Raw genomic sequence first — 22,120 nt, 5'->3', positions numbered from 1 at the left:
CAGGGGAGCAGCTCTCTCTTTCCCCTGGGTCTTTGGATTAGCTACTTTGCCCACTGACATTTCACACACACACACACGCACAGTTGGCCTCCACCTGAGAGTGCTTTCTCCTCAAACTAATGTTGAATGTATTAAACACCAGAGAGGATTCTGTTCAAACATGCAGTCAAAACGTGTCTGCTGTATTATGAAGCCGTGAGAGGGGAGGGAAAAAAACAAAACGTCAAGCGAATAGACTTCAGGGAAAGAATGAAAGGTTGTTCAATTTAAATATGCAAAAAGAACTCAGGGTCGTTACCGCTCAATGGCATGATGGCATCTTTTTTTTGGTTCATTAATTTATTATTCAGACAAGACGATGTCATTGAAAGAACAAAAATGACCCCCACAATGGGAGGTGTACGCCATTAAATTAATGAATTTTGTCAGTTTGAATACAAAGATAATTAGTTTTCATCTCTATGAATGGAGAAAGAAGCAAACGCTCACATTTCAATGTTGGAACAATGGCAAGTCTCAACTTTTAACTTAAAAAAAAACGATTTCAGCGATTCAATATCATTGTGCACACAATTTTAATTATTTCTTTCTTGACTTCAGCGACGTAACAGTTATGTGGCTAACTGCTGCTCGACCTTGTATTGCTTTTAAACTAGTTTGTATACTGTTATTTAAGGGGTACATTTTAAATGGAGTGCACTTCTAGGCTTCTGACAACTCAAAGCACGTTTACACAAAACGTTGCATTCACCCTTTCAAACACACGTGTAGCAGCTGCCCATCAGGACACACACTCATTCACATTCAAACTAGAAGTGGGTGATACGAACTGAATGTTCATTGCTGTCTTGTGTGTGCACTGAAAACAAATGTGTGTGTTAAAGTGGTAATTATGATATTAAAAAAAAGATCCATGTTGAGGCAGAATGTTATACTGGTGACTGTATTGAAACTGGTTCACTCTCTACCCCTAATTCACACACCCATCTGGTTCTTTATCTTGCCCAAGGATACTTAGACATGTATACTGCAGGAGCTGGGGATTAAACCACCAACCAACCTTTGAAATGAGGGACGACCCCCTGTGCCATTGAACCAGAGCTGCCCTGAGGCCATTTTGAACAGCAGTGCCTTAATAAAGTTGGTATTCTGACCAAACCATGTCATTCCTTTGTGGTTCCATTATAATTCAATCCATCCTGATTGAAAAACAACTGATTATGGACAACTGGAGGGACCTCATGTCATATTTCATATCAGACATAAGCTACTGTAATGCAACAACTAATGTTCACTCTACCACTTCCAAGCCAACAACACTGTTCCTCAGTGTGGTGACAGAATGTTAACATTAATTTATGTCTATCCCATTGTAGCACCTGGTAACATTTATGTTACCTAGGAAGTGGTTGAAAGACTGGCAACTTGGAAAAACACACTAGGATATATATAACAGCTTCCTACCACACAAGATTCCTATACCACAACTTGAGAGTAAAGTTTTGTGTGGTTGATTTTCGTTTGTGAGCAATTGACTCGAAAAAGATTCCTCACAACACTGTTTTAACTCGGTTACCAAATGACTACATGATTTCGAAAACATATTTTTTGGCATGTCCTTGCTGCACTAGCTTGGCACGAACAGTATTAATTCATGAAATCAGGTCAAGAGGGAGGAGAGAGCTGATATTAAAACAGTGTGAAGCAGATACATGAGAGTAGATGGGTTGTTATACTGAGAGTTATTTAAAAACTGAAGAACAGACTGAAGAAAAAGAGATAAGATAAGCTTATATCAGCATAGACTTCTCCACATTTCTGACCCCACAGCTCTCTTACCTGCAGCATGTTGAGGAGCAGCGACCTGAACTTGGTCCCCTCCACCATGAACAGCGCCATCTTGTCGCAGAGCTTGGCGGCTGTGGCGGCAAAGCTCCGATCTGACACGGCTTTGGAGTAGATGGTGCTGACCACCTGAGCCAGAGTTTCCTCCGATCGGGCGGAGCACTGCGCCTCCTCCATGAAGGAGGCCAGCTGCTGCTCCACCCCGCTGCTGTTGCTTCTCATGCTGTTGAGGAGCTCCACAAGCCGGTCCATGCTCTGCGAACCGGAGCCTGCCTCCACACGTGACTCCTCCTGAGAAGGGAGGTGGGTGAAAGGAGATACGAATGAGTAGTGTTCATTTGTCATGTATTTTGATGATGTTAATTAGGCCCAATAAAAATCCTAGTTTGAAGGGTGACTGTATGAAAAGGGTTGTATAAAGTGGATGGACAAACAGCAAAATAGTAGCGCCTGACACACATACTCTGCATTCTGCACTGAGTGTATATGTTACGATATGCTATGTGCCAGTAACACACTGCTCACAACAGTGTGTTATTCGCTGCTGCTGACTATTGTCAAAAGACCTCACACACGCACACACGTATAGAGACAAGTGTGTGTGGATAATAGAACTGAAGGGAAGCAGATTAAAGTTGTGTGTAAATAAAACCTAAAAAAGAAGTTGCAGATTAAAGCATGATTAACAGAAAACATAATATTACCTTTTATAAATAGGGTCATGTAGCCTATTGATGATTTATCCCATTCTATCTGATTGGTAAAATGGCTATTTCGTTTGTATGGGGGAAAAGCTTTTATCATAATATCAACGGGTAGTACACATAATAATATCTATTACAATATAATAATAATAATAATATAATCATATATAACAGTAAAGTTTTATATAATTCCTCTTCCTTATACAAATGATATAATGCCAGTCATGTCATCATCAGACATTAAAACATTTCTGAGTTTAAGCAGTGAAAACACAGACTGGCTCATAAATGACTGTTACATAGGCTGCAGTATATAGAATATATGATGCCAAGAAAATAATCCTGCTGACTTTTGATTATTAATAATATGTCTCACACTTGGAAGTTGTAATCAAATGCACTTTTGGTCTGTGTGTCTCTTTTTCTGACATCATGACAAGCATTAAAATACAAATACAGAAATAATAAATGTCCTTCTGATGGTCTTGCTCACATCAGTATTATTTCAGTCTATTTCTTGACTAGATAAAAACTTATTACAGTATGGTATGGCTTATGGAAAAAAAACAAGCACATTCTTTTAAAAATGCCCCCTGTGAAGATTCAGAGGGGGGGGATTTCCCCGAGTCAAAAGTCCCTGTGCTATTGAGGTGCGACGTGTTGAAATGTGTTGTGATTTCATTAAATCCCACTTAGTACTTCAATGACACCACCCATCATGTTCACTATGTGTTAGTTTGAATATATTTTAAGCTAGAGGGTTCATAGTAAAGTTAATATAAAAAAAGGTCTATTGGGTTTTTTTTGTGCATTTGTTATATAGGACAATAATTGATCAAGTAACTCAACAATCTTTACACATACCACCTAACCATGTAACTTTATCAGCAAGAGGTGAAACTTAATCACAGCTTCAGACATGTATTAATATATGGAGGGGGGGCAGAGAATGCACATCTTTAATAATCTTAAATCTAAATCTTTGAATTTGGTAGTTTTCATATACCTTAAAGGTGGGAGTCTGTATTGACTGTAAACCATGAAAACAAATTCAAAATAGATTATACAGTAATTATTGCAAAAGCAGAGCAAAAAAAAAAAAAACCCTGTTTCCTACTCTGGATTAATTGATTCACTGGTGTCAGTAAGGACGTGTTTATTTATTCCTGCTGGGGAGTTCTGTGCTGTCACATTAAATCCTTGCTGATGGTAATGAGTGAGGTGTATAGAGAGGACGCTGAGAGCAGCATCATAGTTGGCTGACTTGCCAGTGTAGTGCAAACAGTGGAAAAACATCAAAAAGTGTTAAGCTAATGCCGCTTTAGTTTCTTCACCTCCGAGTGAGAACATGCACTCCCCCTCCCTGCCAGGCTGGGTGTGTCGATGTGAATACTAAGTGACTTGGTAGATGAATGACTGAAGCAAAGCAGCAGAGGAAAAGTGTGCGTACATTGATGGTATTGTCGGTGTGTGAATGAAAATGATGAACGTAATTATAAGATTAAATGGTAGCGTGTGTGTGAACATTCACGTTAGCCCTGATTGGCTTAATACTGAGTGACAGGCTCTAAGCAGCTTTTCAGTACCTTGTCCTTTAGCCTCCTCCTCAACCTCTCCTTTGAAGACTGCAGCAGACTGATTTTGGGCCGCTCCGACTGGCCCTCACCTGCCTTCCCACTTCCTGGTGGGTTGGGAGATTCCTTGCTAACTGGCAGATCTGGGAAAGCGTTTTTACTGGGCGTTGACTCGGATTTTGGTGACTCATTGGGACTCATATTTCTGTAGTCTTGAGGTGATCTGATCTCGTCAGCTGGTTTTACATTCTCAGTCTCTTTGGTTGTTTTTGGGGACACTCCTCTATCGCCTGGAGCGTTCGTCTGTCCGTGCCCCTGACCTTTCTGATTAGGGTGCCAACGCCGGTTCTGGCTATATCCGTGGTGTGAGGCTCCGCCCTGGCGCTGCCCATGTCCTCCTTGATACTGACGAGGTGGCCGACCAGCGCTGCTGTTTCTGTTATCTCCCAGTTCCGATGGACTCTGATGCTGTTGGTGTGGGGACTGCTGTTGAGTTTGGTCCCTCAGGTGCTGTGGTGACTGTTGTTGTATCAGCTGAGGTTGGTTCTTTCCTCCTCCTCCACCTCCTCCTCCTCCTCCTCCTCCACCTCCTCCTCCACCTCCTCCCTGAGGCCGCTGCTGTCTCCTGAAAATACAACCGGGTACATTTAGTTACGTTCTGATGCTACATCAGCTGGCTTGTACCTAAAAACTGCTCTGCTCCACTTGGAACACACCGCTGTGTCACACTGCAGCATGACGGTCTACAGGCTCAAACTCACTTCAACTCATCACAAGTTTAGTAAAAAAAACTTCCATTTTCTATCTTTATCTCAAACGCCTTCCGGAACTTCACGATTCACAACCACAAATCTACAGCTACGATTTTAAAAAAATCTAACACCCAATGGCTGCTTACATGTGGATGCACAGTGTTTCTGTGTTTGCCTGTCCTGCATAGCTCTGTCCTGCTGCTGCACTGACTCTGGGCTTGACAAGTCGCTGACATATGGTCCAGGGGATTAGTCACCCTGGCACCTAGTAGGCAGCCTATTATCTGCCTGAGCCTGTGAACTCGCAAAAAAAAAAAAAAAAAACCTCCACCAGCAGCAGCTAGCACAAAGATGCACTCACACATCCGAGTCCAAAAGTCCTTTTTTTAAAACATGAAAATGTTTAATGTGTGATCACTGGTGTCTTTGTATAACTAATCAGAGACAGATTCACATTAAAGGTTAAAAAACAATCTTGAGCTGGCTGGAAAGTGACTGTCGGATCTATTTAGTCAAACTTGGCCACCACAAATGTATTAACAAACGACCAATAAAACAAACTTTACCCTCAATTCACAGAATAAATGAGGACATTTAGTGGCAGGGCATGTTACAGACAACAGGTAACACTATAATAAATGAGATACATCTTCCAAGAACTAGGGGAAAGAGATCCAACTTCATATCTAAAATTAAAAGCCAGCCACAGATCTCGTCGTGGACTTAGCACAGAGAAATAAACAGAATTGAACCTTGTGTATTGCCAATACCAATAATTGCAAACCGAAGAACATAAATGAGTACACAAAAGCCACATCCAGCCAATAACTTTTAATTCCTCAGAGAAAGAGACTAGAGAACATTCCATTTTGAGGATTCAGTAGAACATGAATAATCACAGTACTAAGCAATAATGTGATATTTTTAAGTAAAGTCATATAAAGTATGTCTGTAATTAATTTAAGAGGTATTCCAAGTCACATTCTGTGGGGGTCACAGGGAAAAAAAAAAGGTTCAAAATGCTTCAGAGCTTTTTTCAGTAAAGGTTTAACCCAAGGAAAATTGTTTCTTTAAACGTTTAAATGTTAAAAAGAGGATACACAAAGGCAGACTATGTGAGATCTATTGGTCTGTGTGAATCTGCACCAGTTCATTCATCGATGCCAGGACTGCAATGAAATTCCTCCTCACAAAAGATTTTTCTTGCACTTTATAATTTAGCAAACCTCAATACCTCGGTTTTTGGACCAAATCATGAAAAAGTAATTGCCATGCCAGACATTTTAGAGGCAGTGTTACAAAAGCATATGAAGTATTCCACCTTGTGAAAGAGGACTGCTTGCCACCATTACAAGGACAACCTTTGACTTCTTCTTTGAGCCTAAAATGAATCAGATTTATTGCTCCACGCAGGACAGCAATGATACCGTGCAGATATAATGTTTTTATCGGAGAAATTGAAAACGGGCAAGTCTTTAGACATTATTTTGAAGTATTGTTGTAGTGGAAAGATTAGTGTAGTGAATATTAGCATGTCGTACACCAAGTAAACATGTGTAAAAACCTGCACCAATGAGAAAGAGAAACATTACAAAAAGGATTCTTCCATTCAAGTACGGGTTGTTTTCTTCGTATGGTCTGAGACGCTCTGTTGCTGCGATAAAAAAAAAGGAAGATGCTGGGCTGGTTCAGGACGTCTGAATTGCTGTTGTTGTGCCCAATGACTTGAAGTATACACTATTAGGGGAAGTAGCGAACTACAAAAACACGGATGTCATTTTGTAATAAATGTAGTTAGCCAACTACATTTGTGTAAAAAAAAAAACTGACGAAAAACTGGAGACGAGGGTTCACAGAACTACGCAGGAGCACAGTTGTTGTAAGACAAAATCAAGAAATTACTCACTAGAATGAATCACTTAAATGTGATTTTTTTTTTAGGAACTGCAAAGATTTCTCCTGAAGCGGAAAAATTCATCTTCACATTTTCTGAAAATGGATTAGTCTACTGAGCCGTTTTCTAAGTAAAGAAAAACAACAACCATCAGTATGTTCAAGGGCCTATGTCAAGGTTTTCTCCAAATATCTCTGAATTGAATTGTCAGCTATGCAGAACGCTTTGAAGAGATCATATTTGGCACTGGAAAAAAAAATTTGATTAGCATCTTTATGGAATTCTTTAAACATTTCATAGACTAAGTGACAAATTAGGCAAATAGTCAGTTGTGAGAAAATGGTCAGTGGTTTCTTGGAAATTGTGAGTAATGTGTGTGCGCGCTCTAAAGCACATGGACAGTAAATGTGTCCAAGTGTATTTATAGTCTTTTTGTGCGTGTGTTCATTTGGATGATGTGTCGTCTGCCCCCTCTGCTCCACTCTCTCTGGGAGGTTTGGAGAAAGTTCATCTTGTTTCTCTCTGCTCTACCAAAGAGCCTGCTTCTATCTCTATGCAGATGTTTGCAGCATCTTTCTTCATCATGTGTTCATCAGTCTGACAAATGTTTCTCATCACATGTTCAAAAATTATAAGGACCCTATCAGCATCATTTCATGTCTGTTTCTTATCAACAGCCAACTTTCAAAACTACACAGCTGCTTATAAATGTTTAACCAATGTTTTACCTCATCATAACAGTATAATAGCTTAAAGTTGAGTGGCAGAAATTTCGAGCTCTCATTAAATAAGACTGCAGAGGGCGAGATTTCATAATCTTTTGCAAAGCTGCAGACTGCTCAGAGTCTCTCGCTCTGTCAGACGCACACTCACTCATCTGATGATTAATTTGATCTCTGCACTAGCTGTTAGTTTAGACTCAGCTCTGATAAGCTCTTCTCCTGATCTGCTGCTGATGCAGAGAGCTGAAAGTGAGACAGTAATAAAATGTTAATCATATTTAATCACTACGAGATCCGCGGTAGCTTGAGTGTTGCTCGGATTGACCGACTGGGGAGATGTTTGCATTAAGGATAACTGATGGGGCCGATGATGAAATTTCATCCCATGATGTCTTGTTACTTAGAAACAGGTCGGCTCTGGCGCGATCAATCACCTAATAAAATGAGAATGAGATTTTTTTTGTGTGGCTAAGGTGATGAATCTGGTATCATTAGTGTTTAAATTACTGTTTGATGTTGCATGACTGGGTTGCCCTTCTTTTAGGTTTACAAGTATTAAATGAAATTAACAAAAAACAAAACAAGAGAAAGTACTTAATTCTTGAAAATTCAACCAAACCAGGTCCCACTTTTAGTGCTCAGGATGTGGCTTACTGTATTTTGACACTGACCTGGCTGAGACGTGTCGCTTTCCCCCGGGGCCACTGGGCAGAAGTACGGTTAACTGGTCTCGGGTGAACTGATCAATCGCTCTAAAAGCAGGAGAGGAAGGTGCGCCACAGTGCAGGTGATTGGAGGGATGAAGAAACGAGGAAAGATGAAGAGTGGAGTAAAGTGGCAGAACAATTTGTAGGAAAACGGCGATTGATTTTTTAAAAAAGAAAACGTAAAGGAGGAGTGGAACATTAAAGGAGATGAAAGGTGAGGGGGGAAAAAAAGCATGGAAGGAAAAAAAGGGGGAAAAAAACAAAAAACTACAGATTGGTAACTATATCATTCAATTAACATGCATAAAGCTACAAGAAGTGGAATCTAAAAAAAGGTGAAATGAATTTGCAGATATGATCGAGGGAGGAGGGAGGGGACTGATGATCAATCCCTGCTGTTGCTGTGGATGTGGATGGAGAACTCGTGGATCCATTGGACCATTGGTTGACCCAGACTAGCAAATCAATCATCAGCCCGGGGGACAAGAAGCCTGTAGGCTAGACGGTCAATAACCAGTCCAGAGCTTCATACAGACCACAACACACTGGTTTAATGGACTGTGGGGAGACTGGTTTCGGCTGCCTGACTGCACATTTGAATAGCTCGCCGTTTTTTAAAGCATTTTTAAGCTGCAAAATCAAACCTCATGAACATGTGAATGTGTGTGCAAACATGCATGCAGAAATTGGAGATTACAGTCAATAATTATGAGTCATCATTGCCAGAGGATAAACACAGATAAGCAGGCGCTTCATAGTCGGTGCAGAGAAACAAGCAGCTCAGCTGTGTGCTTTGACTCGAGTACATAAATACATAAATACATACATAACCACATTACATCTTGATTTAATAAAAAAGAAAAAAAAGTCAGGGCTTGCACTAACTCTCTAGAATTATCCCTGTAAACCCTGGTTTAATTAGTTCGATTGAAAGAAAATTAAAAGCAATTCATTTTGATTAGATAACTTAAATATTCATGAGATATTGTGAATTGCATAATTAATCAATGAATGCAGACCTATTTGATTGCAGATCAATATAAGATAAGATAAGATAATCCTTTATTTATCCCACAACGGGGAAATTTACAAAAAATTCCTCCATCCATCCATCTTTATATCTATCAATCCATCTATCCATTAGGCCATAATCAAAATATCGATATGGCAATATGTCGCCATGTGCTCCTTGCAAACACGTGTCGTTGCAGATGTTACAGAATCAATATGGCTGTAGGCTGTCATGACAGTTTTGAAAGACAATTGACCCATGATAAAGTTCACAATAACACCTTAGCCATAGCTCTGGGGCTACAATATTTTAATGTATTTCGAGGATCTCTGAGGACCTGAATCGAAGTGTTTTAAGTTGTAGGATTCTTAATATGCCTCTGCTGTTCTTCTCAACAATAAAGAACAGCTGTTGTAGTGAATTCTGTGTAGGGCATTGTCATTATCAAAAATCAATGGATATCACGATATGTATCGTATCGTGGCCTCCGTATTGTGATACATATCGTATCACAGGGTTGAAGGAAATACCCAGCCGTAACATCCATCCATCCATCAATCTGTTCTTCTATCCATCCACACAAACTCTACAACAACACATAGAAATCGGAGGCTCTAACAGTCCAACTTCTAGTAGGACAGAAAGGATAAAGTCGAAATGCATAACAGTGTCTTCACACTGAACAGATCCTCATCTAACAGCAGCGAAAAGGGAAAAGAAGAAGAAGAAGCCTATTAGCGCCTTCTTTGCCCCTGTGCTGTTTTGGAGCCGAGAGCAGTAAGCAGCACATTCCAGTAAATCACAACTAATTTCAGCCCTGCTTGACGTGCATACTAAAGTAGAAACACATGCACTACCTCCCCTTTCTTTTCCTTCCTGCCACAGCAAGCCTACACTTTTCCTTTACTCGATCTCACAGACTGCTTCTGTTACTTCAGTTTTTTCACTCAACGTAACAATCCTCATTCTTTGCACGTACAGTCAAATAATCAGAATGTATCTTCATATTTGATCATATACATCCAGATATAAAACATAATCTGTGTGGCTTTTATAAATATTCATTGCTGCGTTCTGTCAGGAGACTGAAGACAAGATCAAAATAAGAGGATTAGCACGTTTGTTAGACAAACACATGCAGTTAATGCAGTTGATCAGCAAACATGCTAAGCATCAGAAAGGGAAGCTGCATTGGCCATTTTCTTTACCATTCGGCAACTCTACATTAACAAACATGGCCAAGACTTTCATACCAATCCTATCCTCGAAGACTCTGCTGCATTGGCTAGTTAAATTGACAATTTAACAGACATTTAAATATATTCAGTGTCCTTGTACATGTGCACAAAAGCTTACTTGACCATAACTTTTGATGTTTTGAAATTAGAAGTCTTTTATCCCACTCTGGCAAAGGATGTGCTCAATTTTGAAAGACTCACTGTTAATCTTTAATTCAAAAAGGTGTTTTTCTCCTCAAGTGAATACTGTATTCAATTTTCTAGTCATGTTTCATACTGTCAGTTTTTATGTATCATTTTGCATGCATTCATATTTGCCTTGCTTGATATTTTATTACAAGTTGTACTTATATAGTATACTGTATAGTCTCTTTAACCTTTACCTAATTTTTTTAATTTTTTTTCAGGGTCAATTCAGAAAGCCTCAGTTTTTCTTGTTTATTCCTTAAGCTACCATCTACCTCATCTATTCTTTGATACTTTTTTATCCAAACCCTCATCCTACATTCCTCATCTCTGCAGTGCAAATATATTTCACCTTTTCTTGATTTTCTTATGCTTTCACAGTCGATGCCTTTTCTTCATAAACATAACCACATAAGACTGCTTATAGATTACAATGCTGGTGCTGGATACACATTAAAGCCTGGTCAACATCAAACCCTTCAATGGAGAGAACTTCAAAAAAGTTAAAGGTAAGTAAGGACATCTTCAGTTGAAGTGCACAGATGTTGGAAAATAAAAGCCATCGGCACTTTTTTCCAGTGCTAGTAAATGTGTATTTCATTTATTGACCACCAGGCAGTGTTTTATTGTGCAATGATATGTTTCACTTTGTGTTTGTTGAGCGAAAGTCATGCAACACAGTCCTTTCTTTTACGGCCCTTGGGCTTCAAACAAGTCTGGTATGTTTTAATGGTTATCATGCCTCGGTGAAACAAAGCGTTCAATATCTTCTTAAATATTTTCACTGCCACTTTGGCTGAAATTGCTGTTTTTTTTTTGTGGTGGCAGCCTTCTACTGTTTTGTCACACTCTTAACTTCTGTTCACAAATGCATATTTCTTTTTGCCAGGCCCGACTATAAAACAATGGCTCTGCACAGAAACAGTTATTCTCTGCACTTAAAAGGGATGAAAGTGCTTTTGTCCATTTTGTACAGCTAAAATTTCCTCTTTTTTTGACTACAGATATAACCCAAATATTTTCTCTTTGCCTGTCTCTTAGCAACTGAAGAGCAGTTTTCCAGTGACATCAGGGCAGGGTGTGAAAGAAAGAGAGAGATGTGTTTTTTTTTTTCTATTAAAGACCTGGTTTCAATTAAGTCAGGGTTGGGCAAAATTAGATTTTTGAGTGTGTACAATTGGAGCATATGTGGCAGTGCAAAAAATGAAGTGCCAGAGTGACAAAGTGAGGAGTTGTGGGACTGAATGATAGGTTAAATTAAGCAAAGTAAAAGTTCATCCTTAATCAGAAAAAAAGAATGAAAGCCTGATAACTGAGGGCAAACACAAGCAACTGAATAACTGGCTTTATTTTGTTAAGTGGCCTATTAAAAGTGAAAAACCTTGAGTGTCTCCAAAGAGTTTTTTTCTTTTCTTTTTTCCTGTCTGCAGTGAAGTGTGGAGCCTGCATTCCTGTGTTGACATTGCGTTGGCTGAGGAGGGATGTTCGGTCTATGGGACTGGCTGTGCACTGACATGTGACATCAACAGTGAAAACATTCCCTCTCACTGAGGTAGGTATGTATGTGTGTGTGTGTGTGTGTGTGTGTGTGTGTGTGTGTGTGTGTGTGTGTGTGTGTGTGTGTGTGTGTGTGTGTGTGTGTGTGTGTGTGTGTGTGTGTGTGTGTGTGTGTGTGCCTGGTTACCGTCGGTCGTTCCTCTTGCGTCGGAAGAGCTTTTTGGTGTGTGCGATCTCAGCCTCGTTAGGAAGGGGTGGGAAGACCTTTTGGAGACAGAAGCGAACAGTTAGACGGTTAAATCTCTGCTGTCAAGACCAGAACATAGAACATTTTGTGGAAAGAATCTCATAAGACTTCACGTCTGTACAATTAAAAACACATACAGAGCCTCTTTTTCTAATTAAACAGACAAATTCGACGTTTACAACAAGGAGTCCCTGCTTCACATCTCAGGGGTGGCTGGGGGTGCTAAACAGTGTGTTCCCTAAGTTGCCTATCACACATTTGTTAAGCAAAAGCCAATAATAAAAAGCAGTTCAAACACTGAATGGAGCATGTAAAAACATTTTGGTTTCATTGCTCTTTGTTGGAAGAGGCTGCTGGCTTAAGCTCTGCTTGTTTCCAGGGTTCTATGCTGCTTTGTTGTTAGGATTTCTTAGTTCATCATTAACAAGGTTTTTACAGAGAGCTGAAATATCCACAAAAGTCTCTTTAAAAAAAAACTTGGGTAAGTAAAACAGTGAATGAAGCAGCTTTACATCAGAATTCAGTGTTTCTCTATTGCTCTTTAGCTGGCTCATTTTGTTTAATTTTACATCTCAAGATCAGGTGTCTGATGACTAAAAGCCTTTGCACTGTAAGAGGTCACATTAAAAAACCAAGGTCAAAAAAGTGACAGTGACGTGACAGATGGAAATGTTTTTTAATGTTCAGCCATCCAGTCACCAGCTGGAGCTGTTTGGAAACTCTGCTGTGTGCTTTAGGAGTACTAATGATTCCCCTGCACACTGCACTAATGCAGATCTGGTGGGCTGCACTGATGACAACTTTGTTTGCATTATAGTCTACAACTCAAAATGTCTTTAATGAAGTCATCCAACAGACAGCCCAAGTTTATAACGAAGAAATGTCAAACATCCTGTTTCCAGAAGATGACTGCATCATAACCACAGCTGCTGAGGACTCTTTATTTCTTATTGGCTGGCATAACTGACAGGTGTAGGGTCTAATAATGGTCATTTTTTCCCATAAATATTTTGCAGTAGAATGCATTTCCAATTGTCAATAGGACGTTATGCACATACCCTAAACCATCTTTTTCAATACATTTTTAAGGGCCCTATATAATGTATGAATACACATACTTAGAATTCAGAGCCCTGTTTCACTGGCTCGTGTTGGTTGCATGTCAATGTTATGCATGATATTATCATTGAATGTACAAGTTGTTAGGTATTATTCCTTACTTATAGGGTCCCCTTCCTTTGAAAAGGAAATGAGCTTCCGTCTATCTGCTATCCATTAAACATCAGCTCTGTCAATCATACACTATGTTTCCCCCTTCACTCGGCATCACTATATGCTGCTGTTACCATGGTTACAGGTGGACCTAGGACGAGGACTTTTATGTACATATATACTATGCAAGGGTAGCTGGTGTGAGGGAAAGGGCTGGGTGCATAAATGCCTGTGAGATGTGGCTGTTAAGAGTTATTGTGAGCCCCCTCAGCGACCAGAGTCTGTTTGTGTCAATGTCAATCAGGGATCAGGGATGCATGTGTGTGTGCTGTGCAAGAAATAGCTGCAGGCTGATGCAGGCAAAAAGCCCCAAATGTTCCCGAACTCCCAGCCAAATGCATTGTGCAAAAAAGGTGACCGCAGCATGTAAGGGGGAGGCAGGACTCTCTCTGTGCTCTGTTTGCATTTAGTAAAGTATTTGGCCCTTTTCTTCTATATTTATCTTCTTTATTAGAGCAAAAGAAAAGCCTTAAACCAAATAGTTAGATCCCCCTGCATCTTGCCTACATGCACATTAAGATTATTTACAGTTTGTTATCTCAATCAGACACATGTTTGGAGATGATGGTTTTTTTTTTTGTATTGTAAAGAAATAACAAGAGGTTGTGGTTGATTTTAAACACATGAAAAAGTATTTTTTTTTATACTAACCCCTACAGTTTAAATAGACAGAGAAAGATGAGAGGAATGGAGAGCCACAGGAAATCGTTTTAAGCTGACCACAATCTCAAAGGACAGCATTCTTGTGTACATACATACAGACGATGCGCATCAATGGGGAAAACATTTCTTTCTAAAGCACTGGGAATCATTTTTCTTTAATTTTCCTCCTTTTGCAAACCGTTCATTCAGACTTTTCAGAAAAACATGCTGTAGATATTCAAATGAATTTAAGAGAGAGCTTGATATCTGACACTGCTGCTATAACCTACTTCTCTCTTGGAGCGGCTGCTGGGGGATCATTGGGTTCTGATTGAATCCAGATGTGAGAGACACAAAGTGTGGGAGGGTACTCTATTCGTGTGGCAATATCTAAAGTAATATCTAAAAAAGGCAGACACACTTAAACTGTCTAGTAGTACGAAGCTTTACCAGAACTGTATTAAATACCTCAAATTTAAATCAAAAGTATTCCTGACTGTGAATTTGTCTTTTTCTTCTCCATATTTTGACTTCTTGCCAGTCGGCCAGTCCGACGGGGAGAAAAAGTAGGCGGAGAGAGAGAAAGAAAGAAGCGGAGGAGCTGTTGCATGTTTAGCTACTGTAGTTTTCCTCTAGGATATCATTAGCTGTAATTCTGCCTTCAAATGGTAACCAGATGACAGCGAGTGCAGGCGAGCACACACACACACACACACACACACACACACACACACACACACACACACACACACACACACACACACACACACACACACACACACACACACACACACACACACACACACACACACACACACACACACACACACACACACACACACACACACACACACACACACACACACACACACACACACACACACACACACACACACACACACGGCAAAACGATGCACTCTACACATTTGAACAAAATCCCTTCAAGTCGTTCCCTTCGTTACATTCACCACTCGTTTTTAGATTAAAAAAATAAAAATAAATAGTTCTCAAATGAGAGCTTAATTTGGAAACTAGCAGTGCACTAGAGAGACGCTCCCGACCCACACGGTCTATAATGCATCCCACAGAATCAGAGAGGAAGGAAGCTGGAGATGAGGAGTTGTCTCAGGGTGTGTGCGTGAATATGCTATCTGCAGGTAGCAGTCACTGCGGAAAAGATCAAAGAGAGTTGTGTGCTGCCCTGGTCCCCAGCCAGAGGACCTCTCACCTCGTGGCAGCCAGCACGAGCCCTGTGGACGTGACAAGGATGGCGAGGGAGGGTTGTGAAGGACCATGATGAGATAGAAACGGACAGAAAGATAGCTTTTCTCTGTGGTTTTGTTTATATTGGGATGTTTGAAGTAAAAGTGCTGGATTTTAGACTTACAACAAAAAGATTCTTTAAGGGAAAGCTGAGTGTTTCTGAGCACTCTCTTTAAAATAGCAGAATAAGTTGGAGTGGTGAGTGATGAAAAAAGCTGGGGAAGAAAAGGTAGAACAGTAGCACCGTTTATGTTTTATAGCTCTAAAACTGAAGTGCAGATGTAGAAATTAGAATATTAAAAGTGCATGATATTTAACAGCACAAGGTCCAGATTTTATAAAGCTTGGAAGTTATCACAGCTACAATATTTCTATCATTAATCTCTGCAATTACAAGGTAAACACTGGAATTACCCCATTAATTCTGCAAAGTAATCTAGCATCAATGTGCACTGGCACGTATTTGATTGGTTTTCACCAAGGGGATTCCGGGACAAAGATTAGTAAAACGATGAAAGTTGTAGGAGCAGAAAATGAAGGAATAAATGTAGATGGGGTTTTTTTTTTTCAATATAAGGGAGAGTTTGGACAATTTGACTTCAATTGAGATGGAAAAAAACAAGAGGAAACAAATGACTGGAGGTGGGGGAATTCCAATTGTTGAGGAAGAAAGGACCAACAGTGATGACTTCAGATTCATGATGGTTTAATGTGAGACGTTTTTCATCCAGGTTTTTATATTCTTCAGAAAGTCAAGTATGATGGAGCAGCTGGTGATAATCATCAGATTCGTTAGTAAGTAGATTCTAGCTAAAAAGAAATGCAGAAAATGAATTTGTTTCAGCCAATGCTTAAATATGGCATTTCCAGTTTGAATGGAAGAGTATTTAAATAGCTTGTCAGCTCAAAATTATCATCAAGATACACAGTGAAAATGATTTTATCTGAATAATCATATATCTGTATGGATTTCTATCCAGTCTGACATCCCTGATTCAGGTGTGTTTTTTTGTGCCTCGTACTATGTGTTGGGGTGTCGCATGTTGAAATGAAATTGACAAACCCCGAAGCATTACAGGAATAAATCAGAGGTCACTAGGAGAGGCTACCTGGATGGAAACAGGGAGGATATGTTCTTATTACAAACACTCCATTAGCCACATAGCTCCTCCATCTTCACTCTGAAGATCATAAAGGTTTGAAGCAGCTTATTGCTTTCAAATGCTACAACTTACCCTCAGTAGCAAATAAAAAGGGTTTTCATTTTTTCGAAAGGGTTTGCCAAAAAGATCATTGACCTGTGTCAGATACCATTGTTGATCCAATCATAACAATGACGTTGCTTGAGTGTGAAGGGGGTCTGACTAACAAGGCAGGAAAGTGGGGAAATGAGGAATGCGTACGGGGATGGAAATGGGAAGAATAGAAACGGAGAAAAACTATTATAGAACTTTCTCTGCAATTGCATGGAAAGTGAAGTGCCAAGCCTTCCCGTCTCTTCTAGTAAGTAACAATTCTGGTATGATGCTCATTCAGACACTCTATTGTTTCTCTTGGCTTATTTATGTTGCGAGGGCCCTGGGCCAAAAGCAATAAATTTAAAACTGCCCCAGGGGTGGCATAACAGGACAGGTTGTTGAGCGCCGAGGAGAGAGAGCAGTCATGCGAGACTGTCAATACATGAGAGTAAGGATGTAAAATAGTCAGAGGGAGGAATTAATGATTTGCCTGAATATATGTTAATACATATATTATTTTTGCCCACTTACTAAGCCTCAATGAATAATGTTGCACTGTTCTTTCTCCTGAATAAAATGTAGCCATTCTCTTCTTCATATGTTGTGGAGTTGTGCAACTGTGAAAAATATTTGTGCCTCTTCACTTTCTTTAATATTAGAAACAGCAACATGCAACACGTGTTTTATTAAGCTGTAGAGCTTCTCTTGGTCTTGTCTTAATTTTTTTAAATGTATACTTAATAAATATTTTGAAGAAGAGTTGCCGATTGTTTGAGTGCGAGTCACAATGGCTTCTTTGGGAAATATTGCTACAAGGCATTGATCTAGCGTGCTAAAGTTGAGTTGCTCAAGATAAAAACTCCAATTTCAAAATGTATTGAGCCCAGTCTGTAGTTTATCAAACTCAAATCAAAAATGACACCCAATGATTCATCAGCAGAGACGCAGTAATAAACGGATCTTATGTGATCAAAGTGATGACAGCATGTTCATTTCTCCCCTCAGGATTAAGCTACAACGTTCCATATTGACGAGACATAATGATGTTGTGATCCTGGATCCGTCTAGCGTTCTCAGCTCTGAAATAAAAGTTAAATTAAGGGTTTCTACATTTGTATTCCTGTTAAATCCCTGCAGTAAAGGATACAGCTCCCTGTTTCATGATCCCTCCTTTGGGCCTTTGATTACTCTGCAGCTGATGCCTGCCAACAGCGCCAAAAGCAGAGATTTAAAGCTGCCACAGTCAGGTATGATGGCTGATCGTTGATAAGAGGCAAAGATGTGAGGTCCTGACATCCGTGTCTCATTTAATAAGTGATCTGAGGCTGGGGCCACAGCAGAGCACAGACAGATAGACAGGTACATCAAAGAACTCGGAGGTCTAGCTACAGGAGGAGATGGAGCCATTGTGGGATCAAAGTGTCACGGGGGAAAATGGAAAAAAGCCTGTAGTACCCTATAGAAATGTAATCATGCGACAACCAGTGCTGCAGCAGCAGGTTTTACGTGTTTACTGCTCTGTCCTAGCTATCCCACCCAATGATGAAAAAAAGACTTCAATCAAAAGTGCTCTGTGTTACATTCCATTGACAGTCCCCTCATCCTCTCTGCAGGGCGCAGCCTGATGCTTTGTGTGTGTACGTGTGTGGTCTGATTTTGAATTATGCTTGAGAAGAGTATCTATTTAATGACAGTTCTTCTTGTGAGTAAATTTAACTCACTACTTCCAGAGGGACAAAATGATTTTACTGCATTTATATCAATATAAATCTACAACATTATATTATTAACATTATTATATACTCAGTACTTAAATCCGTTAAATAATTCAAGAGGAGGAAAAGGAAAATAGCATAAAATATAATTCTCCTCCGTTTTAGTCTCATTATTTCTCATCTTCCACTGTTAACAAAGTGCATTTCCTTAATTTGTGTTTGCGATGTAAATAACTTAGCTAATGTGGTTTATTTGTACATATTTACATATTCTGGCTTCAAATTATAAATTTAACCTATGAGGTCACTCAGGAACTTTTATTGAATTCCTCTGTGGAATCAGTCATAAATTTCCCAAGATATCCTGCCTTCATGCAAGTTCTCAGGTCTCCAGTGTGTCTCCCATGATTGAGGCCAGAGGAGAACAGTGTGCGGTGGTGATTAAGCCTGAATGTGTGCGGTTAATAGAGTGTAGGGAGCCAAGCAGCAGTGGGTCCAGGGACAATAGCAGGAAGAGAGCGCAGGGAAGGGGCTGCCGGTCGCCGTGACCCCCTGGATATTGTTCTGCTGCCCACCAACATTTGAAGGATGGAGGGGAGGAGTGAAGGACAACGTGTGAGGATGAGGAGGGTAATGATGGTGGTAAGAGTGGGGGTAAAAAAAAAAAAAAAAAAAAGGAAATAGCGAATAGGAAGAATGAGGGAGATAAGGAGGAAGAGAGAATGGACATGCAGATGAGTGTGTTGGAAGTCAGCAGAAACATACAAAAGCGGTAAATGTGTGTGAGAGTAATAACTAGGAGTGGAATGCAGGTCGCCAACAGACTGACAGCTGACAGACAGGCAGCCAAAAAAGCTCAACCCGCCCCCAGTGTCGCTTCACAACCGGAGTCCTGCTCTGCGGCACGTACACTTCCAGACACAGGGGCCGACCAGTCTGTAATATCCCAGCTCCAGGCTCCGGCTTTGTTCCCCTGTTGGACTGCTTTGTTCACAGAGCAGAGACCGGATGTCTCCTAAATGACTAGACGCTTTCTCCCTCTCTGCGTGGTCTCCCCCCTGCCCTTCTCTTCCCTTTCTGGTGCCCTCCATTCTTGAAGGAGGATATTTTGGATTAAGTCACAGATGATGTTGAAGTAAAAATAAAATGTTGATTTCAACCATTTTGAAAGGAAATTCTCTCAGAATTGACATTAACTGAAGAGTATACGTCAATATATGTTACGACTCATATTGCATCAATGGGAAACTAGACTCACATTTTGGGAACTATTCTTTTCTTGACGTTAAATGAGAGGGTAGTTTCCTCTCCTATCTGTTCAGTAAATATGAAGCTATATCCACGTAAGGCTAACTGAATTTAGCTGTAGCATGAACTGAAAGCATGAAAAGATATCTTTCCTGACTCTAACTTATTGACTTATTGGGGCAGTTCTTTTTGTTGTCTTCGTGTTGTTTTACTTTTTGACTGGTTTTCAGTCTTTATGCTAAGCTAAGCTAACCAGCTGGTGGCTTAAAGGGATCTCTTCAGTTGATTCTATTCAAGAAGGTAAATGAGAGAGGAGAACCTTATTGGAAAAATTGACATCGCTTCAGTTTTTCTTTCTGCCATGGAGCGACACGCATCTTCATAAAGCCTAACCCTACATGACCAGCCCTGTGGTTGTTATATATTATTAAATGAAAGTTCACAGAAAATTGTCAGTTTTGGTTTGCGTCCAAAATGGCAGCATGACGAGCCACAAGTAACCCTTGACTGACACCGCACATCCTGCGATGTACCTATAGCACATATGCACCTCGCAATCGCGATCGTGAAACAATGCCCTGATAAATGAGTGTTTCCAAAAAGTAAAAACAACAACTCTTTAAACACACTGTATGTTGATCACTAAATGTCTTTTAGATATACTGTAACCCAGCTGAGATTGACCCTTATCACTACTCCTTGTAACACTGAGCTGACATGAGCTCGGCTGCCATCACATTACATCACAGGAAAGAACATCAGGTCAAAACAGTTGCACATGTTGTACTGAAACAGAAGCACCCACTCGATTTCAACCTCCCACAAGTTCAAGTTTTATGACTGAATACAGATTTTCATCAAAATAGGTCAAGAAAATGTTTGTGAATCGTGAACTAATAACATTTTAGTAACAAACTATTTAGATGTTACCATAAAAATGAACAACATGCTGTGCACAGATAATTAGTCACACAAAGCTGTTGCTGAGTGGAAAAAGCAATCACTTGCTAGCATTATTTCAGAAGCAGTGGGAGTGTTAAGAAGGCCCACACACAGGCCCACGAGTTGTGTCTGTCACAACACCGAGGATCGTGCTGATATGATCGTGTTGATGAGCCAAACAGCATGTGAGGGGGATTGAGTGTCCACACCAGTGTACAGTATGTGTCATGAAGGTGGAAATAGTGAGGGATATTCAAAAAATCTCCTGTTTTAAGTGGGAAAACGTCTCTTAAATGTGCCAGTTTAATCCTGTTTTTTTTTTTGTTTTTTTTAATCTTTTATGGAAGATAGAAAGCCTCTGCTCAAGATTTGATGTCATCCAATGGGGTTGATATCAACTGTAAAGAATCCTTAAGTTATTATCTCAATCATCTGTGTCATCTTGTTCCTCTTCATTCTCCTTCTCAATTTTGTTTTGTGGCTTGAAATTATTAATGACCAAACTGAATCCTTTTCCGAGGAAGACGCAAAAAAAAACCAAAAAAACTTGCCGTCTCCTGTAAATTTACAGTCCAGTGGAGGATTCAGTTTAAAATATGTATGAATGCTTTTGATGATACATCCTGACACTGGACGTGAAGATGGCAGTGTTGTATTTGCAAGTTGGCATTCCAGAGAGGCCGGAGAGGGTGCAGCAGAATCTGAGGGCAAAATTAGGAAGCCCTGTTCTCACAGTGCTGCTCACACACACACACACACACACACACACACATCAACGAGATTTTTTTCCACATCCCAGGGCTATTTGGAAGTCTATTCTGGCTGCTGGAAAGAGGAAGTGAACGTTGGCACATAGTGTGGAACGCAGACAGGGACTCAGGATGATGTAGCTCGGGCATACAGAAGCTGGAGGTGGTGACTCGGGGAAAGAGATGTGTTTTGTTTATACATGTATAAATGTGGGATGTTACTTTTTCTTATAAAAAAAATAGAGCTAACATCCCTGTGCAAAACTTAAGATTTCCACCTCTTCTTAGATTTATAAAATGTTTCTCTCATTTCAAATGTGATTACTATTGATACATTTGACATTGATACAGGTAAACATATCCATTTGCTCAACTGGCATGACACTAAGAATAACTTTTGGAGATGATCCACACTGTTCAATTTAAGAGGTTTTTTTTATTACGGTGTGGTTCCTCTAAAACTAGCCCTGGACGTAGAATTCTTAAGTGCCCTCATTTTGTCCTGAGAGCTGTCCTGGACAAAGAAGGATGTTTTCATTGGAAGGCAGAAAAAAAAAATTACCTATGCCCGAATCAGCTGGCAGAGCTTCTGGGATAATCCAGAGAAGGATATCGGGTACAGATGGGATATAATGACAACCTATATGAGTCAGTCTGAGGTTGGGAAAAGCTC

At 40.0% G+C, this 22,120-nt stretch overlaps 1 protein-coding gene across 4 annotated transcripts in view; it reads right to left on the bottom strand.

Moving 5' to 3' along the window:
• The window catches only part of ctif (CBP80/20-dependent translation initiation factor), a 51,095-nt gene that overhangs the window by 11,219 nt on the left and 17,756 nt on the right, over window positions 1-22,120 (bottom strand). For 3 of the 4 annotated variants that reach the window (XM_065965454.1, XM_065965452.1, XM_065965453.1), the window contains exons 8-11: window positions 12,319-12,395; window positions 8,163-8,243; window positions 4,136-4,748; window positions 1,840-2,136 (exon numbers count right to left, since the gene is read on the bottom strand). In XM_065965454.1, coding sequence (XP_065821526.1) covers window positions 1,840-2,136; window positions 4,136-4,748; window positions 8,163-8,243; window positions 12,319-12,395 — 1,068 coding nt within the window. The remainder of the gene's footprint in view (window positions 1-1,839; window positions 2,137-4,135; window positions 4,749-8,162; window positions 8,244-12,318; window positions 12,396-22,120) is intronic. The other variant, XM_065965455.1, reaches the window with a different exon arrangement.

This window comes from Labrus bergylta, chromosome 17 (genome assembly GCF_963930695.1).
Source record: "Labrus bergylta chromosome 17, fLabBer1.1, whole genome shotgun sequence".
NCBI classification, from domain to species: Eukaryota; Metazoa; Chordata; class Actinopteri; order Labriformes; family Labridae; genus Labrus; species Labrus bergylta.
This window is presented reverse-complemented; position numbering and strand designations above follow the sequence as displayed.